This window comes from Penicillium angulare (assembly GCF_028827245.1).
Source record: "Penicillium angulare strain IBT 27051 chromosome Unknown utg000005l_segment0_segment0, whole genome shotgun sequence".
Lineage (NCBI taxonomy): Eukaryota > Fungi > Ascomycota > Eurotiomycetes > Eurotiales > Aspergillaceae > Penicillium > Penicillium angulare.
The window spans coordinates 841507-864977 of record NW_026623164.1 but is presented as its reverse complement, the minus strand read 5'-3'; the positions used below and the strand labels follow the sequence as shown (position 1 = coordinate 864977).

General features: G+C 47.2%; 13 protein-coding genes across 13 annotated transcripts; 7 read left to right on the top strand and 6 right to left on the bottom strand.

Annotated features, from left to right (window-relative positions):
• Positions 1 to 398: 398 nt before the first annotated feature.
• On the top strand, positions 399 to 1490 carry N7478_007716 (uncharacterized protein; the record flags this gene model as incomplete). The annotated part of the gene is made up of 1 exon (XM_056923930.1): positions 399 to 1490. One exon carries the CDS (start codon positions 399 to 401, stop codon positions 1488 to 1490), a length of 1092 nt encoding a protein of 363 aa, XP_056776656.1.
• A 2406-nt stretch (positions 1491 to 3896) lies between these two features.
• N7478_007715 (DUF3431 domain-containing protein) lies at positions 3897 to 4889 on the top strand (the record flags this gene model as incomplete). The annotated part of the gene is made up of 2 exons (XM_056923929.1): positions 3897 to 4153; positions 4220 to 4889. 2 exons carry the CDS (start codon positions 3897 to 3899, stop codon positions 4887 to 4889), a joined length of 927 nt encoding a protein of 308 aa, XP_056776655.1.
• Positions 4890 to 4976: 87 nt separating this feature from the next.
• Positions 4977 to 5369, bottom strand: N7478_007714 (uncharacterized protein; the record flags this gene model as incomplete). The annotated part of the gene is made up of 1 exon (XM_056923928.1): positions 4977 to 5369. The coding sequence occupies one exon, from the start codon at positions 5367 to 5369 to the stop codon at positions 4977 to 4979; it is 393 nt and encodes a 130-aa protein (XP_056776654.1).
• A 211-nt stretch (positions 5370 to 5580) lies between these two features.
• N7478_007713 (uncharacterized protein) lies at positions 5581 to 5964 on the bottom strand (the record flags this gene model as incomplete). Its single annotated transcript, XM_056923927.1, has 1 exon — positions 5581 to 5964. The coding sequence occupies one exon, from the start codon at positions 5962 to 5964 to the stop codon at positions 5581 to 5583; it is 384 nt and encodes a 127-aa protein (XP_056776653.1).
• Positions 5965 to 6424: 460 nt separating this feature from the next.
• On the top strand, positions 6425 to 6905 carry N7478_007712 (uncharacterized protein; the record flags this gene model as incomplete). Its single annotated transcript, XM_056923926.1, has 2 exons — positions 6425 to 6543; positions 6626 to 6905. The coding sequence occupies 2 exons, from the start codon at positions 6425 to 6427 to the stop codon at positions 6903 to 6905; spliced, it is 399 nt and encodes a 132-aa protein (XP_056776652.1).
• Positions 6906 to 8265: 1360 nt separating this feature from the next.
• Positions 8266 to 9321, bottom strand: N7478_007711 (zinc-dependent alcohol dehydrogenase; the record flags this gene model as incomplete). The annotated part of the gene is made up of 1 exon (XM_056923925.1): positions 8266 to 9321. The coding sequence occupies one exon, from the start codon at positions 9319 to 9321 to the stop codon at positions 8266 to 8268; it is 1056 nt and encodes a 351-aa protein (XP_056776651.1).
• Positions 9322 to 9755: 434 nt separating this feature from the next.
• On the top strand, positions 9756 to 11122 carry N7478_007710 (uncharacterized protein; the record flags this gene model as incomplete). The annotated part of the gene is made up of 3 exons (XM_056923924.1): positions 9756 to 10262; positions 10319 to 10395; positions 10465 to 11122. 3 exons carry the CDS (start codon positions 9756 to 9758, stop codon positions 11120 to 11122), a joined length of 1242 nt encoding a protein of 413 aa, XP_056776650.1.
• A 702-nt stretch (positions 11123 to 11824) lies between these two features.
• Positions 11825 to 13330, bottom strand: N7478_007709 (uncharacterized protein; the record flags this gene model as incomplete). Its single annotated transcript, XM_056923923.1, has 1 exon — positions 11825 to 13330. The coding sequence occupies one exon, from the start codon at positions 13328 to 13330 to the stop codon at positions 11825 to 11827; it is 1506 nt and encodes a 501-aa protein (XP_056776649.1).
• A 345-nt stretch (positions 13331 to 13675) lies between these two features.
• On the bottom strand, positions 13676 to 15850 carry N7478_007708 (fungal specific transcription factor domain-containing protein; the record flags this gene model as incomplete). Its single annotated transcript, XM_056923922.1, has 1 exon — positions 13676 to 15850. The coding sequence occupies one exon, from the start codon at positions 15848 to 15850 to the stop codon at positions 13676 to 13678; it is 2175 nt and encodes a 724-aa protein (XP_056776648.1).
• Positions 15851 to 16834: 984 nt separating this feature from the next.
• N7478_007707 (uncharacterized protein) lies at positions 16835 to 17695 on the top strand (the record flags this gene model as incomplete). Its single annotated transcript, XM_056923921.1, has 1 exon — positions 16835 to 17695. One exon carries the CDS (start codon positions 16835 to 16837, stop codon positions 17693 to 17695), a length of 861 nt encoding a protein of 286 aa, XP_056776647.1.
• Positions 17696 to 18167: 472 nt separating this feature from the next.
• Positions 18168 to 19498, top strand: N7478_007706 (uncharacterized protein; the record flags this gene model as incomplete). Its single annotated transcript, XM_056923920.1, has 2 exons — positions 18168 to 18299; positions 18356 to 19498. 2 exons carry the CDS (start codon positions 18168 to 18170, stop codon positions 19496 to 19498), a joined length of 1275 nt encoding a protein of 424 aa, XP_056776646.1.
• Positions 19499 to 19737: 239 nt separating this feature from the next.
• On the top strand, positions 19738 to 20822 carry N7478_007705 (class I SAM-dependent methyltransferase; the record flags this gene model as incomplete). The annotated part of the gene is made up of 3 exons (XM_056923919.1): positions 19738 to 19866; positions 19908 to 20031; positions 20143 to 20822. 3 exons carry the CDS (start codon positions 19738 to 19740, stop codon positions 20820 to 20822), a joined length of 933 nt encoding a protein of 310 aa, XP_056776645.1.
• Positions 20823 to 21447: 625 nt separating this feature from the next.
• On the bottom strand, positions 21448 to 22638 carry N7478_007704 (DNA helicase ZGRF1-like domain-containing protein; the record flags this gene model as incomplete). The annotated part of the gene is made up of 1 exon (XM_056923918.1): positions 21448 to 22638. One exon carries the CDS (start codon positions 22636 to 22638, stop codon positions 21448 to 21450), a length of 1191 nt encoding a protein of 396 aa, XP_056776644.1.
• Positions 22639 to 23471: the final 833 nt, after the last annotated feature.

The following is a 23471-nucleotide window of genomic DNA, read 5'->3' as shown; positions in this document are numbered from 1 at the left end:
AAATTTCCTTGGAAAGTCGCTTACAAGGTTAGAAGATGGTCAAGATCACGTAAAAACCCATTGCTGAGCCTCTCCTATATCTAATTAGCCTTCAACCTTGAAATATGACGAGTCTAATGCAAGCCGAAGATGCCTTACGAGCTGAATCTTGAGGTTGGGGGCCATGCATACTCGAATGAGGGGCAACATTCAGCCACACACTATCAGATCGAAAAGGCACTAGGGCGATGCGCACTGCCTCACACCGCGCCAAGTGCCAGTGGAAACAAAATGATAAAATGTCTAAGAACCCTCCCCCGGATTCATCGTCTTCCTGAAGAAACCCATCTTCAGATCCCACAGTGCCCAGTCTTCACGAAAGCTAGCGAGTGAGTGACTTCGTCAGTCTTGATCTTGTCATGCCCGATCCAAAGAACTACACCGTGGGGTGGATCTCCGCAATATCCACCGAATACGTTGCTGCCCGAGCCTTCCTCGACGAACCTCATGACGACCCGGGGTATCTACCCGCAAACAAAACCGACTTCACACTAGGCCGAATTGGGAAGCACAATGTGGTTATTGCTGTATTACCGGATGGAGAATACGGAACAGCTTCTGCGTCGCGCGTGGCCGAAGGCATGATGCATAGCTTCCCCAACATCCGTATCGCCTTAATGGTTGGGATTGGAGGCGGTGCGCCGACTTCCAAACACGATATTCGCCTTGGGGATATTGTCGTTAGTTCTCCTTCGGGGGGACAAGGAGGTATCTTTCAATATGATTTCGGAAAGACGATACAAGGAAGGGACTTCCAAGAAACAGGTGTCTTGAACCAACCACCCGACCTGTTACGTTCAGCAGTAGCTGGACTTCGAGCTAGATATGAGAGTGACGGGCACCAGCTCGAAGATGCTGTCAACAAAGCCCTTGAGAGGAAGCCGCGCCTGCGAAAGAAATACGGCCGTCCAGAAGCGCGCTCTGATCGGCTGTACATTAGCGATATCCTTCATAAAGAAGGAGAGGAGCAATGTAGTAGCTGCAGCGATAATGCATCACATATCGTCGAACGCAGACCACGGACAGAAGACGAAGACAACCCTATGATTCACTACGGACTAATCGCATCCGCTAATCAACTCATGAAAGATGCTCTTGTCCGCGATGAATTCGCAAAACAAAAGAATGTTCTCTGTTTTGAGATGGAAGCAGCTGGTCTGATGAACCATTTCCCTTGTCTTGTTATTCGAGGTATTTGCGATTATGCCGATTCTCATAAGAATAAAGATTGGCAGGGATATGCAGCTATGAATGCGGCAGCATATGCGAAGGATATCTTGTATCGAATTGCACCGCAGCAAGTCGAGGATGAGGCGAAAGTTGCGACTGTTGTAAGTCAGGGTCAGGGCGATCAACACACTACGAATATAAATTTTGGATCCAACAACTATGGGTTTCAAATTGGTTCGAATACTGGAACAATTAATGGGACGCGATTCGGGGGAAGATGAGACCCTTTTTTGAGGAATTGTCCAAGATTCAATGTTGAGCTTTTTGTGTTTATACTGGGTGCGATTGTTTAGCGGAGATTTGCTGGTGCAGACTGATGATATTGGGTCCATAATCAAGGCTTCTGTGCCTGGTTTGGTATATATGGTTTAGTTTCAATTTTTTTTGAGATTTCTTCGGGTATTGGTCACTCATAGCAATTCCAAGCCTTACTGAGGCACTTCAATGCTATTCTTTTTCGATGAGCATGTATAAGACCAACGAGATTTTCATAGGCCAGGCAATAAGGCATTGAAATGGTAAGGCTTTTCGCGCAGGTCTCATTATTCAAACACAAAAGAGGGAACAAAAGACTCTTCAATTATAGTTGCATGATTGTCGGAGTGGTTTGCACCCAAATAGACCATAATCAGCGGGCCACTTGAGTACGGGGCGCGATTGCGAGATAATGCACGTATATTATACATATGAGCTGTCGTGCATCTTCTCTGGCCTGTTTATTATGAACGGAATACCGTGCATATGTATATCTCGCAAAGTCATTTTAAAGCCATTAAGTTAATCTGATATGGAATGGTACCAGAATGGAGACAGCACCCGGGAGGAATGTCTATCAAACCGACCTCTCACCAATCAAGAACCTACCCCAGAAGATGTACATAGTCTGCGTAAGATTGGAGAGTGAAAGAACCCAATGAACTGCCCCAGAAACATCGCAAATATGGAGTTGGTGTGACGTACAACATGATCTATGATAAGCGGCAGAGGGGGGCAGTGCAGATTCAAAATGTTTCCAGCGAGGGAGAGCGATCTACATAATTTTTCTGGGTCCATGGGTGAATGTTTGGATCAGAAACGACCGTTAACTCCCCGCCAAGACTATGGTGTAAATGTAGTAAGGTACAGAATGTGCCTGTGGAGAGAACATTTGAGGCGAGATAGTGGGAAAAAAAGAGTGTTGTGGCTTACCTTGCCGCACCCAATGTACAGATACTACTTGCGGGACTGCTCTAATTCACGAAAACTATTCGAAAGCGTTCGGTTAAGCTAACCCTTAATAGTCCTAGAAATCCTGCAGCGCAAAACAAGCCGCCGGCGCATATGCCTCGCTGATCGGGTCCGATGTGGGTCGGAATTGGGTCATTGCCACCCAGAGTCAGCACTGTAATCTAGGCCGTGCACCTTCTAAGAGCGCTTCATGTATTGAAATCCTGCAGTGCGAGGTACGGCATTTGACAGTTGATCTTTTCTCTGCGACCCTCTTTTTTTCTTTTTTTTCGAGGTTGAAGCGCGTATTCCACTGTTCATCCCCAACAAAAACTTGGTCTGAAGTTCTGCCAAGGGGCGTTTCATCTAAGTTTGCCCCATAATGACGAAATTCCTTATAGCGTGGAGAATTTCTTCTCCGCGGTCGCGACCCGAGTGTCAATCGTTTCTGTTCGAACCAGAATTCCACATCCTTCCACGTAAGAATGAAATTTAATTCTACTAAAACTCTCCCACCGCCACGTGAGATCCATGGTTTTAACTCTCAACATTCGGATTGGTCAGGGTTAAGGGATTCAAGCATTTGGACGGCTGCCTAAGAGTGGCTTTCGTTTGCTTCTTAAGTAGTCCAGATATAAACTCTGGGGGCTTAAGAGATATAGTGTATCCTAAACCCCTTTTCCCTATCTATCTGCGTCCATTGGCTGCGTGTAATTATTGGTCTCCCGCAGGTCCAGGGAAAAAGACGCTTTGTCCACCCTTTCACTATTCCACTATTTCGCTCATTGGCAAATTACATTTAGGCGTTGTTCCACTTTCCCGGCCAGAAAGGTACATACTACTTGAGCCAAGCTTTTACTGCCAAAGGCCCTTTGCCCCCACAGTGGCCAATGAGGTGGACGCAGAATGCCATGCTTCCCCATACACGCGGCTTGACCTCCCTGCTTCTTGGCAGTTCGATGGTTTCTTTTGTAGTGGGAGGGGGATGGTTGCCCTGTTTTTGCCAGTTACAGTAGGTATGGAGGTTCTCCGTCGGTGGATTATTTTTTCTTATTTTTTATTACTTTTTTTCTATGAAGTTTAGTCTGCGATGGTGCAGGGGCTCGGAACTATGACCCTTTGCCTGGTTCCTTAAGATACTCCGGTTCCCATTTCCTCCATTCTCCACAAAACTTGCGCCCAAGGGTTATTCTTCTGGGGAACTTGCGCCATTTAATGATTGAAACGATCTCGTATCTCCCGCATCGCCTCATTTACTCGACTGAACTCTCTGCATCTCCTTCTCCATCTCCATCACCCTGAAGTGTGAACTGTTCAAGCATAATCGATGGCTTCTTGGTTGTTCTCCAGGTGAAATTAGTGGATACAGAGCACCGTTCAAGAATTCTCTTGGGTAACTCTGATTTTTCCTTACATTCACCATGAAGAGTGGTATGCGCATCATATTATGCGTAGGATGTATCCTATTTCTCGCCCTCTATTTACTAGAGGCTCATCTCCAAGATCTCTCTAATCAGTATCGTGCTGGCGCATACTTATGGGACTGGTTAGATGACAGAATCCCAGGATCATCCTCAGAAAGACAGCCGCCATATATCGGCGAACCTGGTGACAAGGTTGTTGTAATGGCAAGGCTGGAGGAAGAGAATACCCATTGGGTGGAAGAAGAACTCCCGGAGTAAGTCACCATGCGGCCGAATTCGCATTGCTTCATTTCGATCCTGATGATTATCCTCTACTATAGCTGGCAAAGAGCCATTTACATTGTCAACCCATCATACGAATCAACCATGGATACACACGTTCTCAAAACGCCCCTCAACAAAGGCCACGAAGCAATGGCATACCTCACCTACGTAATAGATCACTACAACACACTACCATCAACAATAGCTTTCCTACACGCACATCGATCCGGCTTCCTCATGGCTTGGCACGTCGATGCTCCCCTCCACGACAACGTAAACGCCATGCAAACCCTCCAACTACCTTTCGTCCAGGAAAATGGGTACGTCAATCTTCGCTGTAACTGGAACCCCGGCTGCAAGAGCGATCAACGGATCAACACACATGTCACAGATGAGATCTGGTGGGATATATTCCAGGGCACTAGTACCCCACCGCTGAATACATCATCACAATATGAGGTTCAAGAGGTGGGAAAGCGATTCTTGCAGAAGCCGATGCAGGTTGCAGCGGCTTGCTGTGCGCAATTTGCGGTGTCGAAGGATCAGGTGCACAGAAGACCGAGAGACGATTATGTGAAGATTAGGCAGTGGCTTATTGATACCCAATTAACGGATAGGAAATCCGGTCGTGTGTTTGAGTTCTTGTGGCATGTTATTTTTGGTATGGAATCTGTTTACTGTCCTGATGAAGAGCTTTGTTATTGTCAGGTTTATGGACAGTGTTGATATTAGACCACCAAGTACCTCTCTTTTCGGCTTCGCAGCAGTGAAAGTTGATAAATGAGTTGGCCATGAATCTAAATGAACATATTATTAATTCATATCGTCGTCTTCCCCTTTTGACAAATAAAAGCCTCCCTCTCCATGTTCACTCTTACGCCACATTTTCTCATCTTCATCGTTGAATTCAATCTGGTAATTCCAGTAGTAAGTGGAAGGGAGTCCAATCTCAAGATATAAACCAGAAGATGTTTGTGTCACGATCTGATCAACAAGGCTTAGAGCATCTTGAAGGATTGCGAACTCTTCTGGGCGATATGGTATTTCCATGACCGCAGCCTCGTTTCCTATCTCCACAAAGGAGAGGTAGAGGGACTTTAAAGAGTTACAAGACTTCAAAAGATTGACAAGGAATCTTTCGAGGACAATAAAGCCATGTTTATTTTTCCTCGAATCAAAATCCGTATGATCGATCAGATGAAACATCGTCCGCAGCTCCAGGCTTTGTAATTTGATCATGTGCCTCCCAGAAGATATCAAAGGAAAGTCTTTGCAGACTTGCATACATCCAATATGGAACGTATTGGTTGAATATATGATATCCATCGCGTCAAAGTAGCTACAAATTTCCATTAGTGTCCACCAAAGCACAAAAATATCAATGCTGATTAATAAGAAACGAACCCCAATCGACAGCTCATAAGAATCCCATAATAACCAAAGACTCTAGCTTTGGACGATCACTGAGCAAGTCATGTTCACAGCTAAATAGACCACAATTGTCATCATTTGCACTTCGGTCCGGGGGGCGGGCGCAAACACAGCTTCGCCATCTCAAATTATGGGGTTCCGTGAAATGTTGATGAACGGTCTCGATAAGATGATCTGGAACTATGTGACCGGTATGGATAGTGCGATCGCCGAACGCTAGACGAATAATGTAAACTCTCAGTTCATTGGGTAGGCGATACAAACGACTGTTCGATACTGCTTTGTTAAGGTTTGTTGTCGATGGCCCATTTGCGAATTCGGTCTCAAGAATTTCATGTCTGGTTTGGAGCCATTCTATAGCCGTCGTCATTTTGGTTTTTTGGGATGGCCCTCTAGAACAGTGTTTTATCCTAGTCGTGGACGAAGTGAAAAAAAGAATGTGTCAAATCGGTGACAGCCTCGTCACAGCTTTTTGGGCCCCTCTATCCCGCAGCGCTTGCGGTCATCCCAGGTTTTTCTTCGTTCCAGATTGAACAATGAAAATATGCGGCTTAGCAATGACTCATGTATAAAAACAAATAAACTGAATTAATCTGGGAACATTTAATTTTAGACAGTTTTCAAGGCTCTTAGCATGGCCGTCAGCGAATATTGGCCAATTAGATGAAGGAATTATCCTCATGTGGGGCAGCAGGTATTGGACAAGAATCATTGATCAGCCCCGCATTTTCTTTAGAATCGTGTCCCTGATGACACCAGATCAACGCATCGTATATTATTTCTGGTTTTGAAATCATAGCATAACCGATGTTTGATACACAAGCAAAAGAATGGATGACACCCTCCCAGACCACACATCCATCACCGTCCCAGTCCCTGTAGCGGAGATAACATCTGAAGAACGATTCAAAGCTATCCCAGTAGCTGAAATCACTCATTTTGTCGTCCAGTGAGTGTGATTCGGCGTTTTTGTTCGTCTAGTCTAATATTTGAAGCCCTAGTTATAATACTAATATATTCGAATGGACAAGGCTATCTGCCAAAAGGATGAACTCCATCATGCAATCTGTGGTAGGGATTCCATACGATCATAACAAACCTTGGCCATATTGGTTTTTCATCGGAAAGATCGTATCGAAGACCTTTCTCAACAACGAAGAACAACTTGAGTGGCTGAAGTTTGTTCATGTCCATGACCGGGAGTTCATTGGGTTCATCAATACCCAAATAAATCGAGTCTCCAATCAGGAAGATGCGAAAGCTGAAGAAGTATACCTTCAAGTTGTTGAAATAAACTTCCTCAAGCCCTGACCAGGTGAAAACCTGACATTATTTTGGAAGCCCGCGCGGCCATTCTTCTCCCAGAGAGTGCAGGACTGTAAGTGAAACATCTCTTGATTTAGATTTAGTATATCCCTTGTAGATTAAACCTCTAACCACCACGGCAAATAGGGATAGAGTATAAATCAATGCAACCAAAGACACTATCTAACGGGATAAAAACCCTAAAATAGTTACATATATCAGCAGTTCATGGCTAGTATTAGCGCTGCATATTGTAGAAAAGCCGCCGTTCGATCAGCACGGTCGCGGAGATATCATCCCCTTTCTTGATTCTTGCATGTTAAATAACTGCGTGTTGTGAATAGCTTCGAATAACACACTTCTTAAACCTCTTTGGATCTTTAGCTACCATACAGAATTTTTCTGCGTCGGCCTGTAATGATATAGATGTTTTGGTGGGTGCTTTTCTGTGCACATTTCTGATACAGGCAGGATTTCCCTCTTCAATATAGAGAACAAACAAAACCCCAGGCCAAGAAAAAAAAGAGATCCAAGAGAGGAAAAGGAGAAGAAGTGACTATGAGTGTTTTATTGAATTAGGCTCATGATGGTTAGTTTCTGTTCAATTGACTCCCGAAGTACGGGTATGATCCTGACCTATCTTGATGGCCGTGAGAATGTGTTGGGTCAATGGCATGAAGATGTGCCGTCAGAAAAAACCATAATATGAAGACTGGGTCTCTCCAATATCATGGTTTGTCGCTCTTCTATCCCATGAAGATGGATACCCTTACGTCGAGCGTGTGGAGCTACGGCCACTTAGTAATCGCAGTGAGAAGTCCAGTCATCTTGCCACTCAAGGGAAGATCGATATAAACCATGGGGTACGTTTATTCTGCACCCTCTTCCAATTATCTGATTAAAGAATAAAGGATACTATCGTCTGAATATTTTCTCACTTATTTGATGTATTATTTACTGGGTAAAATTCGAGATAATCGAAGTATATACTGCCTTGTTCTTGGTAGGGAAAACTGCACATGTGCCAGACTCTGACTTGCCAGTGTGTTCAATTGATTGGGTTCAAACATGAATTAAAACATTTGAAGGGTCCAAACATCTTGAGGATTAACCCTATCTCTATAATACAGAGTCATAAAATACTATTTATTGTCACTATATTCCTCTGCCTAGTTCCTTCTTACCTACGCCAATTCTAACAAGAGCATGCAAACAACCCCGTTGGCTGCGTAGCTTGCGGAGGCAAACGAGTTCAGTACATAGGATTGGGATCTCACTGCGTCGGTTTTACATTGGGCATCAAAGGACTGTCTGTGCAAATTCCACTGTGTTTCTGATATTTCTGAATGCCGAAGATTTCGATATTTCAACTGATTTTAATCACAGACTTTCCTTGGCTAGTCCCATTCTCGAGTTCTTTTAGGATTTTCTCAATATCCTCTATACTCCTCTCAATCAGCTGCGGTTTTACCTCACCTCTAGCTACAAAGTCAAGAGCTTCGAGTGTGTCCTGGCGATCCCCAGTTGAGGTACCCATGACCTTGATGCCCCGAGCAACAAAGTCTTCGGGCCCTAAAGGTAGCTTTGCAGCCTTTGCAGGTAGGCCAATACACACTAATGATCCAGTTCTTCTCAGAAATCCGATGGCATCCGTGTAAGCCTGCGCCGACGAAGCGCAAATAAGTGCACCGTGAGCGCCACCGCCAGTGGCCTGAATGACATCGGAGACGCAGTTCGTCGTCTCCAATACATCAATGTATACGTCCGCACCCAGACTCAGGCAGAAAGCTCTCTTATTGACGTCTAGCGCGACGACATTGAAACCCATCGCACGCGCATATTGAATGGCCAGGTGACCCAATCCGCCGCCGGCGCCTGGCACAGCGACCCACGAGCCCTTGCGGAGATTCGCAATCTTCAGCGCCTTGTATACGGTAACACCTGCACACAGAATCGGCGCAGCATCGGCGTCGGTAACTCCTTCCGGGAGGCGCACCATATATGAGCTGTCCGCAATGGCGTACTCGGCAAATGTGCCTTCAACATCTTTACCCGCAAGTTGGCGACTTTGGCACAGATTCTCATAGCCAGTTGTGCATACTTCACAGGTCCCACAGACTATATGTACCCAGCGCACTGCTACTCGGTCGCCAATGTGCCATTTTGTTGTGTCTGCTTCGGCACCGAGACTAGCGATTACCCCAGTTCCTTCATGGCCTCCGACTGAGACCTTAGGCTGAAGATAAGGAATATTACCACGAGCTAGATGAAGATCTGTAGCGCAGACTCCAGAATAGTTTATCTTGACGAGGACCTGGGTGCCGACGGGAATGGGTGTTTGCCGTTGCGTCACAGAGATGGTCTTTGTCTTCTGGTCTTGGATTGCCGCGAAGGACACTTCTGGCGGAGCAGGTAAACTCATTTCAGCGTTTGAGAAAGAAGTAGTGAATTACCCCACAAAATCAGGTCTCTCAAATGAGCTTGCGTTAGACTCTTTAACTTATCAGGGGTCTGGCGTGGGGGAAGTTCCGACGGAGCCAACCATCCGACAGTCGACCCAGTTCCCCGGGATTTCCCCACAGTTCGAGGCCAATGGTCAATTACGGATCCGGGGTGGAAGCAACCATCCGCTTCGCTTGTGGCACATTTTTGGGACGGGGGTCTCACCAGGTTGACTGTGCTAGGCTGGCTTTTATAGCCAGCTGCTCACTTTTATCGCGCGAATTCCCATCTGTGAATGGCCTTTCATGTACGAGAAGAAAAATATACACCGTAAGTCAACACATTATATACAGGCATACCAGGCCATCGCTGTGTACTAACACGTTCTCGCAATCTTTAGTGTCAAACACCAAGATGGCTGAAGACAACGAGAAACGCGTCTGGGAGCACGTTGATCATGATGTCGCGTCCGTAGCATCAAACCTCAAAATGCGCGATGGTATTATTTTAATGCCGCAGCCGTCTGATGACCCTACTGATCCGCTCAACTGGTCATGGTTTCGGAAACATGCTGCTATGTTCACAATCTCCTACTTAGCACTGGTATGCTATGTTGCTGTAACAACTCTTGTTACCGGCACTGTTCCCCTAGCCGCGTCTCTGGGCGTGTCCAAATCTACAGCTGTCTACCTGGGAAACACACCTGTTGCCCTCTACGCTGTGGCACCTTGGCTATGGAGTCCACTCAGTCACTTCATAGGAAGGCGACCTGTGCTTCTCATATGCAATGCAATCGCCATGGTCGGTGCTGTTGTCGTCATGACATCGAAAACTTATGCGGCTTGTATTGTCGGTCGGGTAATTCTCGGGGCTGGTGGCTCAGCATTTTGGACGCTGGGACCGGCGAGTATCGGAGATATGGTACTACTCAAAGTATGCTGGTCTAATCGCTAAAGAGAAACTGACGAAGACAGTAGTTTTTCCGCCACGAGAAGGGCAAGAAAATTGGTATCTCGACGCTGGCGATTGTGGTTTCGCCTTTTCTGGGAACAATGTTGGTTTCACTTTATATCATATTCTTCTATATTGTGCAATACAAAAACTGACCAAATGGGATTGGCAGTATTGGCGGGCCTATTATCGAGAACAAAAACTTAGGCTGGAGAGCATCCCAATGGATCCCGCTAATTTGTATGGGCGCAGGCTTGATCATGCAGATATTCTTTCTCCCGGAGACAATATACATTCGAGAAGCCGCAAACACCTCTGTCATAGAATCTAAGAAGCCAACACTATGGGCACGATATGGCATTCATGTTCCCAAACGCCGGGAGGAGAACCAACATAGCTTTCTCTTCATCGCTACCCGACCCTTTGTCCTCTTCAAGTATCCCGCAGTCATACTATCGGCATTCTGGTTTGGTATTGCCTACATGATGCATGTAGGTATAACAGCTGAGATCCCACTCGTCTTCGAGGAGCAGTATAACTTCTCCGTCCTGGACGTTGGCCTAACTGGATTCTCTGGTTTAATCGGTGCTCTTGTCGGTGAGGCATACGCTGGTCCTACAATTGATGCAATTACAAAGCGCAGAATGGCTCAAGGCCATGAGTGGCGGCCCGAGTACAGGTTGCAAGCCATCTGGCCGGCACTGATCGCTGTTCCAGGAGGACTGATCATGTTCGGCGCATCACTGCAATTTGGGAATGCTTGGATTACACCATTGATCGGCCAAGCGATATACATATTCGGCATTGAGGTTGCCACAACCGTCATGTAGGACACTCAATCCTTTCGGAGCTTTCCCTAGCATCCGTTTATTATGGCATCTGATCCTAACAAAATACAATTTATAGTCAAACATACATCTTGGAATGTTATCCGCGTCAGGGTGCAGAAGCGAATTTGGTTTTCAATCTGATTCGTAATATCTTTTCATATACGGCACCGTTCTTTCTGCAGCCGATGATCAAAAATGTCGGAATGACTTCTCCATTTGGATTATTTGCCGCTTTAACGGTTTTTTTCTTCCCCTTTACTGTGGGCATTCTGATGTGGCGAGGCAAAGAAATCCGGGACAAAGGTGGGGATCCAGGATGGAGCAGGGATTGAAAGCGAATCTGTAGAACATATTGCAGAAATTTTGTGTATTTCACACAATTGATTGTTACTTAATCCCATTAAATGTACTAAGACAAGTCCTTCGCTTCAGTATCCAGATACCCTGAAAGATGGCTCTCGTTAAGCACGTACTTGAACTAGAAGAACTGGAAGATCTCGACAGAGTAATATCTAGTAGAAAAGAATATCACATAGTATTCGTATATGTCCCGGTTTCATTTCTGCATCAAAATCTGAATCCCGAGCCAACTTGAAGTATAGTCTTGTCATGCCCTACTACTACTTGGTATTTTTACGACGGATGATAAATCTAAAGATGGGGATCAAGTGTTTCAAGATTAAAATAAGCTCTTAATTTCTGCTAAAATACATATTTCATGCCTGGCCTTGCTAGGCTCACTATCTGCCTCTCTGTAAATTCCTCAATTCCCGCTATTCCTCCAAACCGACCGTAACCACTCGCACCACCAATACCCCCATTTGGCAGCGATGCCTCTATATAAACTGTCGGTCCGTTAACATGACAACTTCCCGTGCGGATCTGCTTGGCCATATCCATTGCACGTAGGACATCTTGTGAAAACAAGCTTGCACACAAAGAGAACGCAGAGTCGTTAGCCTGTAAAATGGCATCCGCATCATCATCAAACTCGGAAATAAATAAAATGGGACCAAATGACTCTTTGCTGAAGAGATCCATGTCGCGCGTCACGCCCTCCAGAATGTGTGGGACTAGAATTGTCTGACATGGCCCGTGTGTGGTTAGGTCGCCAGTCAAAAGCGTCGCACCATCACTGACAGCGCTTTTGACGAGATTCAACAAACGTGCTGCGGAAGTGCTAGTAAAGACTCCCGAGAGTTGCACGTCCGGGTCAACCAAGTGATTTCCTACTCTCAATGCCTCGACTCGCTTTACAAGTCGGGTCTTGAATTCCGCTGATATTGAGCGATGAACAATCACCCGCTCAGTTGACATGCATATCTGCCCACTATTTGACAATGCGCCGTATGCTACGGCCTCGACAGCTGCCTCGATATCTGCATCTTCTAGGACAGCCACGGGTGCCTTACCTCCCAGCTCTAGAACGCATGGCTTCAGGCACGAGGCAGACAATGCACCAATAATGTGGCCGACGCGATCACTGCCCGTGAAGTTTGTTCGGCTGACCTTCGGGTGCTTAACAGTGAACTCAACCGCGGCCGGAGTATCGGCGGGGCTGGTAGGTAGGAATTGCAGACATCCAGGCGGTAGGCCAGCTTCGGTCAGTGCACGTACAACAAGATGCTGTGACTTAGGGCTGAATTCCGATGGCTTCAGAAGAACAGTGTTGCCGCAGATTAGTGGACAGCAGATAGCCCTGGCTGTCAGAGTGACAGGCATGTTCCAGGGACTTATGGCAAGAACAACGCCAACGGGCTGTCGCTCCACAAGAATTGTTGTACCAGGACGATCAGCAGGAACTATCTCGCCTTTTATGTGTGTTGCCAGAGCTGCGTTCTCGCGCAGAACCCCAGCAGTAGAAAATATATTGGCCTTGACCCATCCCTTAGTAGCTGATACCTCGGCTGATAGGATCTCAGGCGCATCGCTTTTGATATAAGTTTCCATGATGTCAGCAGCCTTGAGGAGAATCAGTCGTCGTGCTGAAGGGCCAAGTTTGGCCCATCCTGGCTGGGCTAAATGTGCCCCTTCAATGGCGGCAGCGTAGTCGTCTAGTGATGCAGAGGCACATTGATAGATGTCGTATCCCGTCATTGGGTTCTTGACAGGAAATGTTGCGTTATTTTTGGCGCCCTGGTACGTGCCTCCAATGAAAAGCTGTTGTGGCTCCTCCAGGCTATGAGAATGACTGGTGGGTTGAGACATGGTGAAGGATACAATTTTGGCAGGTGATTTGGTATCCTGCCTATTCTCATCAAAGAATGACGCTTTTTGTAGACGAATGGATTCAGGTTGGCCCAGTCTCGTTAAGTCATACACTAGAACGGTATCTCGGTTGTCGGATGCACCTGTGGGGAAAGAATGATTGTGGTGTGGGGGAGATCCCTCTCATCCGACGGATGTTTGCTTCCGACCATTGAGCATAATGGAGCCTGTAGTAGGGATGAGTTCGAAAGCTGAAACCAAAAAAATTATTACGCAATCCCAATTGAATTATTTAATTGCATAGTAGAAAAATAATTGCGAAAATGGAAGAATTTTATGTTACAACTATTGCCCTATATTTCGTGCCAAAAGGGTCTCGATATCATCCCAGTCTACCACGCCAGCCCCATCAAGGCCAGGAAATGAGTCCATCATCCAGCCGTCAACGTCTGTCTGCCCATCAAATGTGGTTAACGAGTTAGGCTGCCAGGATGAATTTGAAATTCCAAAGAGACCCTGTGCAATCGCGGTACTTTGCCCTGGCTGCTGGGATGCAAAATGCGGGTTGGTCTCAGATGGCAAACCTGCTCCTGCGATCGTCGGGTTGTTGAATTGCCCAGTCGAGTAGAGAGGATCGTTCAAGGGGGCTTGGCAACCTGGGGGTGGTTGTGAATTACCTAGCTCAGAAATAGGATTATCACCCCTAAGTGGCTGATCGCCGACAACAGCAACAGGTTGCGACTGATCTTGTAGTAACCCTTCTTCAAATGCAGCCACCACGCGAGCGAAGCGTGTCATTGTGCTGCATTTTTTAACTCGCATGAGCACTGCTCTTGTTCCAGCAATTAAGTGACACAGAGATGTCTGTAGCTGACCCTCATGGGAGTCATGGTGATCACTGGCGGAGATTGTAATGCGCAGCGAACGCAATATAAGCACCATGACTCCGCAATATGCATAAAATATGTCCATTGCCGATGTTCCATTTACCAGCCCAACGGAGTCAGCGAGTAGAATGAGGCGACAGAGCTGGACAGCGTGCATAACACACAGGTCCGAGTGCTCCACTGTCATATTGGAGGATCGATTATCTTGAGCTATCTCAGCCTGTCCTGTTTTGCCGCCTCGTGCAGATGCAACGTGTAAAAGCAGCGTAGACCTTGTTACTAGAACACCAGTGTATCTATATTGGAGCTGTAAGACAAGAGCAGTTCGAAGCCGACGACGACTCTGCCAGCCCATCATCGTCCCAAGTTCTTGCAGTGACATCCTCGGCGCTCCCTGGTCATCTTGGCAAAGAATATCGTTCGCCTCACCTATAGTAGGGATATTCAATGTGCGACATGATTCAAGTGCCATCCTCCACTTACTCATTGCCTCCAGGGTTTTTCTAGAAGATTGCTCATGTCGAGCCACCGTTTCCAAGCTGCTTTGCCCACTCGCAACAGGCATCGTTTTGACGGCAAGGGATACTCTTGCTTGTGCTAAAATACCCTGCAGCTCCAGGGAAAGCTTCATAGTGTCATCTTCGTCGTCACCTCCATCAAGTAATGCTTCATGAGGGGGAACTATCTCCACGTCCTCGAAAGCGTAGAGCCCAGTTGGTCTCCCAAGGCTAGATGCTAGGAACTGCTCGAAAGTATAGAGCGTGCAAAATACTCTCTTCCGAGATTCCCTCTCCATGGGTCGGAAATGCGCTTGATTGTCGGTATCACGATGTAGGCCTAAAGAGAAGGCCATGTGTTTGGCAGTTCCCACAAGGTTCCAGGCTGCGTTGCGCTCATTGTGATTGTGAAGAAAAAGTGCTAGAAGTAAAAGGGCTTGGACGTTGGCGAGGGCACATTTGGCTACTAGATGTGGCAGCAGCTGTCGGGTAAGACTCACGCAATGTCGAGAAATAGAGGCGAGGTCAACCTTGCTCGGGAGATCTTTTGCATTAGACATGGATGCAAAGGCAATCGTCATATGTAAACAGCCAAGCCAGCCGGCTGATGGTAACTGCGCACTGGTTCGTGTGGATTGCTGACAGTTATTTATGGTAGACATGTACGTCTCGTAATCTTCTGTGAAAGTTCCCCGATGGAATAATGAAAAGTCGGGATGTACGTCTCTGAAGTATATCCGCACCAACGAATCCACAGTTGATCGAGAGGGAAGCTGCCTTCGGATATCTTCGAATTCGTTGTTGGAGATACTAGTGAACTCTCTGATCAAGGAGGAGCCAAGAGATACATGGGATTGCGCGTCGAACTGTGGACTTTCACTGGGATCATTGTCACTGAGTGCAGGAGGAAGTGCCGGGGGATCCTCCTTGTTGCCGTCCGCTTCAAGTGCCTGAGCTGCATCATCCTCCGTCAATGCAGCGTTGAATCGACTAGACGTGTGTCGGTCGCTGTAAGCATCGGTACGAGAGCTGAGAATGAGCCGTCGAAGTTGTCCCAAAAACTGTAGACTTCCAGACGGGCCAATAAAATATTTCCGACCGGCTGTATCTCGAATGAGGCCCCCAGGCTCATCCATATGACGGTTGAAGTCTGCTGCTGGATTCAAGCATGCTGTTCTCTCATTTCTATTCTGCGGGTTGGTACTATCAACTCTCATGGGCGATATATCCGTAGGCGGGCTTGCAACCCTAACTCCTTGACCCTCATCTGGGGCAGAAGGATTTTTCACTAGCTCATCTAAGCCTGCCGGTCTAGCGTGTGCTAAGTCTGGCATAGAATATCTCATGCGTTCTCCTAACCGGAAGAGCTCCGGCACAGTGGAAATAGCATCATGAGGAAAGGCACCGCGCACGATAGCCTCTAAGCATTTATATCTATCAATTGTTAAAGACCAGCAGAGCTATAAGCTATGAGACATGGAACCTACCGATTACTCAAATCATCGAGACTCCCATAAAACCGCGTCTTCCGTGGTAAGACGTAGGAGCAATCAATCTCATGGTCGTGGCACATAGCACATCCATGCCCTGAAGCTAGCGCAACGCATTTGCAGCGTCTTTTTCGACAAAAATCACCTAATACATTCCTATCTGAGCACTGCTTCAACTAGGAGATCTATCGAGGGCTTACAGCTCTGTGCCGATCGCTTTCGCGATGGGCCTGGCACCCTCCTCAGACGCCGTTTTCCTGCTGGTGCCTCGGCCATGTGGTATCAGAGAGTCAGTGAGTACTCAATTGCGTAAGGTGCAGTCAACGATGCGTCGGAAAAGAGATCAGCGGAAGTAATCTTCCACCCGCTTCCCCAGAAAAGCGCCTCGGGTATTCCCCCGCATGAACCCCCACGTCCATCTAGGCGCCACCGGTCGCACGTCATTAAACAAGCTCTCTTTGTGCTGTCTTTTCGGATCCATCACTCCGCATCTCATGATCTCATGAGTTAGCAACATTTAGCCATTTTTCAACAAGTCAATAAGCCAAATCCGATTTATTTCATAATTATGAATCTTACATTTGATCGGCTACGTAAAAATCAACAGCTAGCAAGAAGATGGCATACACAATGGAACTGTTCAAGCTTCCCAATGGCCGACAAATGGCCTATACCCTATCGCCAGAAACTCCCTCCAAACGCATTATCGTGCTTTCCAATTCTTTAGCGGAAGACCTGACCTCCTGGGACCGCGTCGTGTCCGCGCTACAAGATCAAGACTTTCAAGTTCTTCGCTATGACCAACCAGGCCATGGCCAATCTAGTCTACCATCTGAGTCGGAGATATCTTCCTTATCCTTCGAAACCATGGCAGACGAGGTTTATTACCTTTTGAAACATCTCGGAATTGACCGACTGCATGCTTGGATTGGAGTCTCCATGGGCGGAATCAAGGGATTGTACTTTGTGACGCGCCATCCAGACATAGTGAACAAACTCATTGTATCTGACGCTATCGCTGCATCACCGACCGTGATGGGTATCCCAAATAACTTTGCAATGAGGGCACGCACTGTAAAGGATGCAGGATCGGTCACAGAGGATCTCGCAAACACGAGGACACGGTGGTTTGGTGAGGAATGGATGGCAGAACATCCCGAGGAAACGGCTAGAATGGAGAAGTCTATGGCGACGACTACTATTCAGGGTCTTGAAGCTTGTTGTGCTGCCCTTGGTAGTCTATCTTTCGATCTCAGAATTCTGTATCCTAAAGTAGGACAAGGATGTAATGAGGCTCTTATTGTTGCTGGTGAGAAGGACGCAGACTTGCCGGTTAGAATGATGGATATGCGTAAAGCTGTGGAGGAAAGCTTTAGCAGTCATGGAAAGAGGATCCAAGTGCAGATGCAGATTGTAAAGTCCGCTGGGCATGTTCCTTATGTCGATGGCTTTGAAGATTTTTGTCGGATAATTACTGGGTTTCTCACATAGATGCAACCTTACATGGATTGTGCCAAAATACCTAAATCTACTTTTCTTCAGCCCTACTGAAATTTACATGTTGAGTCTCGTAAAAGCATACTTCCTACTTGGTTTTCGTGTCGCTAGTTTAATGTTGTAATTTCTATCCCCGAGCCACTTTAAGCGTCCATGCAACGTGTAGACGCAGTTTCAGACATTGGACCAAAGATTTTACTAAGTTCTATGTAAGAGCTGTAAGCTAACTCCGGAGATGCTTCGCAGCGGGCAAGTTCGGAAGCATGGCTCCGTCGGGAGCAATCTTCCGACGACTAACGTATCCGAGCAACGGTCATCGCGCATCTTCGATATGTGAGAGGAGAGAAGCTCCGTCAATTGCTCTTCAATTAAAAACGCTGTTATAAGATCACGACTTCCACAGGGCAGATATCCTCATATCAACCGGTTTGCTTCGAGAACTCGTTTAAAAACTACATACTTCACTATGCCAAACGCCCACAGATCTCTCAACGTCCTTGTCATCGGTGCTGGCCTGGGTGGCCTAGCAGCTGGCTTGGCCCTAAAAACAGATGGTCACAAGGTGACCATCATTGATTCAGCTCCCAAATTTGCAGAAGTAAGCTCCCTTATTATTTTCTTCATGCTCCCCAGTTAACAAAGCCAATTGTTTAGGCCGGAGCAGGAATTAGAATTCCTCCTAACTCAAGCCGCCTACTCATTCGATGGGGCGTTGATCTTGAGAGAATGAAAAAGTCAACTTCTCAAAGATACCACTTCATCCGCTGGAAGGACGGCGACACAATATTCAATCTACCATTCAACAACATTGTCGAGACACACGGCGCACCATACTGGCTCGTTCATCGCGCTGATTTACACGCCGCACTACTCGATGCAACCAAGAAAGCAGGTGTCCAAGTATTGACCAACAAGACTGTCGTCTCGTACAACTTTGATGCACCAAGCGCAACTACCAAAGACGGTGAAACCTTCACAGCAGACCTAATCGTCGGTGCAGACGGTATCAAGTCTCTATGTCGCCCACTTCTTACCGGCCAGCCAGACATTCCCCGCGACACGGGAGACGTCGCATACCGAATCCTTATCCCCAGTGAAAAGCTGCTAGCGGACCCAGACCTAGCCCATCTTATATTCGATCCATGTACAACCTCATGGTGTGGTCCAGACGCACACTTGGTCGGCTACCCCATTCGCAACGGAGAGATGTACAATATCGTTGTCTGCGCTACTTCCTACAACGAAACCACCGACGAGGTATGGGTTGTCAAAGGCGATAATAGCGAGTTATGCAACCGATTTGCGAGCTGGGAACCTAAGGTTCGAAAGCTCTGTGCCCTTACTGGCGAATTTATGAAGTGGCGACTATGTGACCTGCCCAATCTTAAGCGCTGGACGCATCCTTCTGGTAAGGCCGTGCTTCTGGGTGACAGCTGTCATCCTATGCTGCCTTATCTGGCTCAGGGTGCTGCCCAGGCATTTGAAGATGCTGCCGTCCTACGCGAGGTTCTTGCACAGGATGTAGATATGGCACAGGCTCTGAAGAAATATGAGGAGATCCGTATGCCGCGGGCTAGTCTGGTTCAGGCTAAGACGCGCGAGCATCAGTATATTCTCCATATTGATGATGGTGAGGAACAGGAAGCGCGCGATAAGAAGTTGGCTCTTGATGCGGCGGAAAATCCAGTTTTCTGGGGCTATGGTGATCGGAGGAAATGGCTGTTTAGCCACGATGCTGAAGTTATTGGGAAAGAGGGGGCAAATTGGAGAGACGCGGTTGTTTCGCCGGTCTCATAACTTTTTAGTACAATCATGCACAATAATCAATTGAAGTCTGATCTAATTCCTACATTTCCATGCGGGGATGGCACCCAAATCACATGACCCTTCTCCGCACAAGTGGGCCCTAATCGCATTCAAACACCGAACATTCTCCACATTAATTGTCGATAACTGATCTTCTCCGAGTCTATCTTCTCTTCACCAGTACCCTTCTCTTTCTTCATTTAAACTCACTCAACTACCTTAATCCCACGATGCCATCAAATACGGGTGCTCCTTCACTGAAACAGCAGCTCATGGGTATGCTTGAGCCCGGACAGCTCATGCTCTGGTCTTTATCCCGTAAGTTTAATTCGGAGCAAGCAAGCTACGACTATCTCGGTGTATGAAAAACTTGCCCTGTGATATTTTTCCTTACACTCAGTTTGCTACAGATTACCTCCGCGTCTGCAAAGAAGCCGTTATCAATGGCGAAATCTTTGCGCCTATTTTCCAGATTTCTAAGCTGAGAGATGTGGCTTTTGGAAGATTCTGGGTTGAATTCAGTAGTAAGTTCTATCGTCTAATGTTTCTTGATTAAAATATTAGCACAATCTCAAACAAATACAAATACGCCCTATGAAATATTCAAATAAAAACTAACAACTTGAACCAACCAGGCAATAGACCCTCCGAACTAACCGGGAGCTCAGCATTAATCCCCCCACTCCTCAGCACATCCACCGGAATAGTCCTCGACATAGGCCCCGGCGCAGGCTCCCAAATGCACCTCCTCCGCTCAAAAGAAATAACCTCAATCTACGGCCCAGAACCCTGTACAACTCTCCACCCCACCCTCCGCACCACAGCCATAAACGAGGGCATCTCGGAAAAATACCACATCTTACCCTCCGGCGTCTCGGCAAAGGATCTTCTTCCCGCTCTCCGTAAAACAGGAACTGGCGTCACGGATGCGTACGAGAAAGATACCAAAAACGGGATATTCGATACGATTCTCTGTGTAAGGGTTCTTTGTTCTGTGCCTGAGCTGGAGAAAACGACGAAGGAACTTTATGCTTTGTTGAAGCCTGGTGGGAGGTTGTTGGTCACGGAGCATGTGGTTAATAGGCCTTTTGATGGGAATGGGAAGGGGAGTGTAATTGGGCGGTTGACGCAGTTTATTTGGATGTGGGTTGGTTGGAAGTTTCTTTTGGGGGATTGCTGTTTGGATCGGGATACGGAGGGGGCGTTGAGGGGGGCGGCGGGGGTTGAGGGGTGGGAGAGTTTTGATATTGAGAGGTCGGCGGAGTGGTCTGCTATGCCTTATATTTCTGGGACTTTGGTTAAGAAGAGTTTGTAGCTGTGTTCATGGTGGTTATTAGAGTTTGGAGCATGGAGATTAGAGACTAATTTAGATAAGATTTGGATGAGAGCGATGTCATGAGTGAATGCAGTTCTTTATTTTCTGGTTAAGTGTCAAATGGGTATCATCGGTAACATGGAAAAGCAGTGGGACATGTACATCGGAGATAATGATGATGTACGGGGTGGGTATAAAATGTAACAAATCAAAGTGTGTTGACGGAAAGGATGTGCCTTGTTCAACGAGACCGGTCATCACGTAGGCTTTGGAAGCCCTTTAGGCCAAAAATCGAATAGATCCTGCGCTTCAGAAGTCCATGGACCTTCTTCAACTACCTCGGAATCTTCAGGGACCGCACTCACGGCACTCCGCATAAGTGTCGGTCTATTCCGAAGACTGGGCTTATTAGTCAAAGCACTGGGATCAGAAATTGATTTCCGAAACGGTTTGTCAAACGACCTTCTTGCTGGAAAGTTTTCTTTATCAAGAAATCGGCCGTTTTCGAAGCCCGGGCTGTCATCAATTTCATTAAAAATGGATTGAGTGGAGTCCGAGGGCAAAAACTCCGGGTTTGTCGACTTGAATTCCTCTGTAGGTTTTTGGGGTCGGGATTTTCTGGGCTCTAATCAGTTTGACATTCTTTTGACGGTCGCGTACGGACGTACTTTGGCTTCACGGGCTTCGAAGCAGGCTGGCTATTCTCCGCGGATGTCACGGATGACTGTCGTTGCAGAATGGCACCGTACATGAATTTGTTTCGGGTCCTCTGCATCGGCATCCATGGAATGCTCGCAGACGCTTGGGACTGTCCATTTTCTGATACAATGGATTCGCTACTTCGTTGATTTTGCTCTTCAGGTTGCCGCGTTGGGTTTTCCTTGGATACGGCATCATCTTTGGGTGTTTCTTTAGATGCTTGTTTGGGCGCGTTGGTCGTCGGAGGCTCTGGCAGTAATGGTCGAATCGAATTTACGATCGGAGGGTCCGGTATTGCTGGTCTGTTTGTATTCGCAGGCTTCGGCTTCTCTCGCGGCGGTGGCATACTTGAAACAGCTTTCGATGGCCGGGCTGTTTCCCGGGGTGGACTTTTGTGTGCATTTTCGATTTCTGTCAGATCGACAACGTCCGGTTGAACATCATGAGACGCTTTTATTCCCGTTGACACCTTTTGTCGCTTTGGTGCCCGCTCGAGCTCAGAAGGCTGTCGAATATCTGGCTTGGGCGGAGACGGAGGGGGAAGCGGAGCGCGATGTCGTTGCTCGTACGGTGATAAAATATGTGCAGGCGGTCCCGTTTGTGCAGGTGGCCCCTTTTTAATCCCAAGCAGATCGTTTAATGAGCGGAAGGGTTGCGACGAAATCGTCGGCCGGATAGGCGTAGAGGTAGAGGCAGAGGCCGCGGGGGTCGAGGTCGTGGAACGGGGCGCCTGGGCATCTGGACCGGCATGATTATTCCTAGACGGAGGTGAATTCTGGCTGGACCTCCTCTTCTCAAAGAGATTGGATATATCGGTCTGAGTGGTGCTCATGCGCTCCCCGACTTCTATCAAAACTCCCTTATCCAGCTCAAGTTCATCGCCATCTTGCACCGCTTCTCCCGATCGCCAGTGGTGGTCACCGACATAATTCGCGTGTTCATCATAGACCATTACGCGTTTGTTGAACGCGTGGTATTTGAGGTATCCATCTCGCCAGCGTTTGGATTTGCGACGCAGGTCATACGTGAATAGACATCTGAACTTGGTGACGGATGAGAGGATCTGGGAGCCCGATCCCGAGCTCGGGGCTCGGGTGGAGGATGAGGGGGTGGACATGTAGTGGCATGTAGTGATTGGATAGAGGGTGGCGAGTATCAGATAAAAATAGCGACGATATTCAGTCGAGGGTTAGCATTGTCGTAAGGCAGTGCAGTGGATAAGAAGCGGTCGGAGAAGTGGAATATCAGTTACTCCTTTCAACCCGGGGGTCTGTGGGGCCTAAGACACAAGGCAGACACAGAACACAGAGATCAATCAAATCTGAGAAGAAACTCCCCACTTGTCTTGAGATACGTAGAGAATGGACATGTACACAGCACAGGATCATCTATTGATAGAATAGCTGAGATAACTTACTCAAATGAATAGGATCTAGTGCCATCCCCTGCAGATACTTGGCATACTTCATCCAACTCATCTCGGGTTGAATTCTTAACCCATTCTTGATCCTGCCACCTTACTAGCCCGCTCTATCCACGCATGAGGCCACTTGATTTGTCTAGAAAGGTACACAACACCCCCACTCATTACAACCTCCTGCAGCCATGAGTCAAGCGTTTCGGTTTGATTTGCCTCTCTTCTCCAGAGTGGAGCATTGGCTTCTTGGCACGGGCACCGCACGGATCAACAGAGCTCTCCCCAAATAAAAATAGATGGAACTCGCAATGAGATTGGAGACTCTGGAGAATGAGGGGGGGCCGTGGCCCCTAGAGCCGCAGAGAGGCTGAAACAAGAATGGAGGGGAAACGGTGCCCTCCCCTATTTATCGCTGGTTAATTTAAATTCCCGTTTTAATTTTATTTCTACCACTTTGGAGACTGTGTTTCGAGACTGGTTTTACGCTTTCTGGTCTCTCTCTTTGCCGCTGTACAACCTGAATATACTTGATT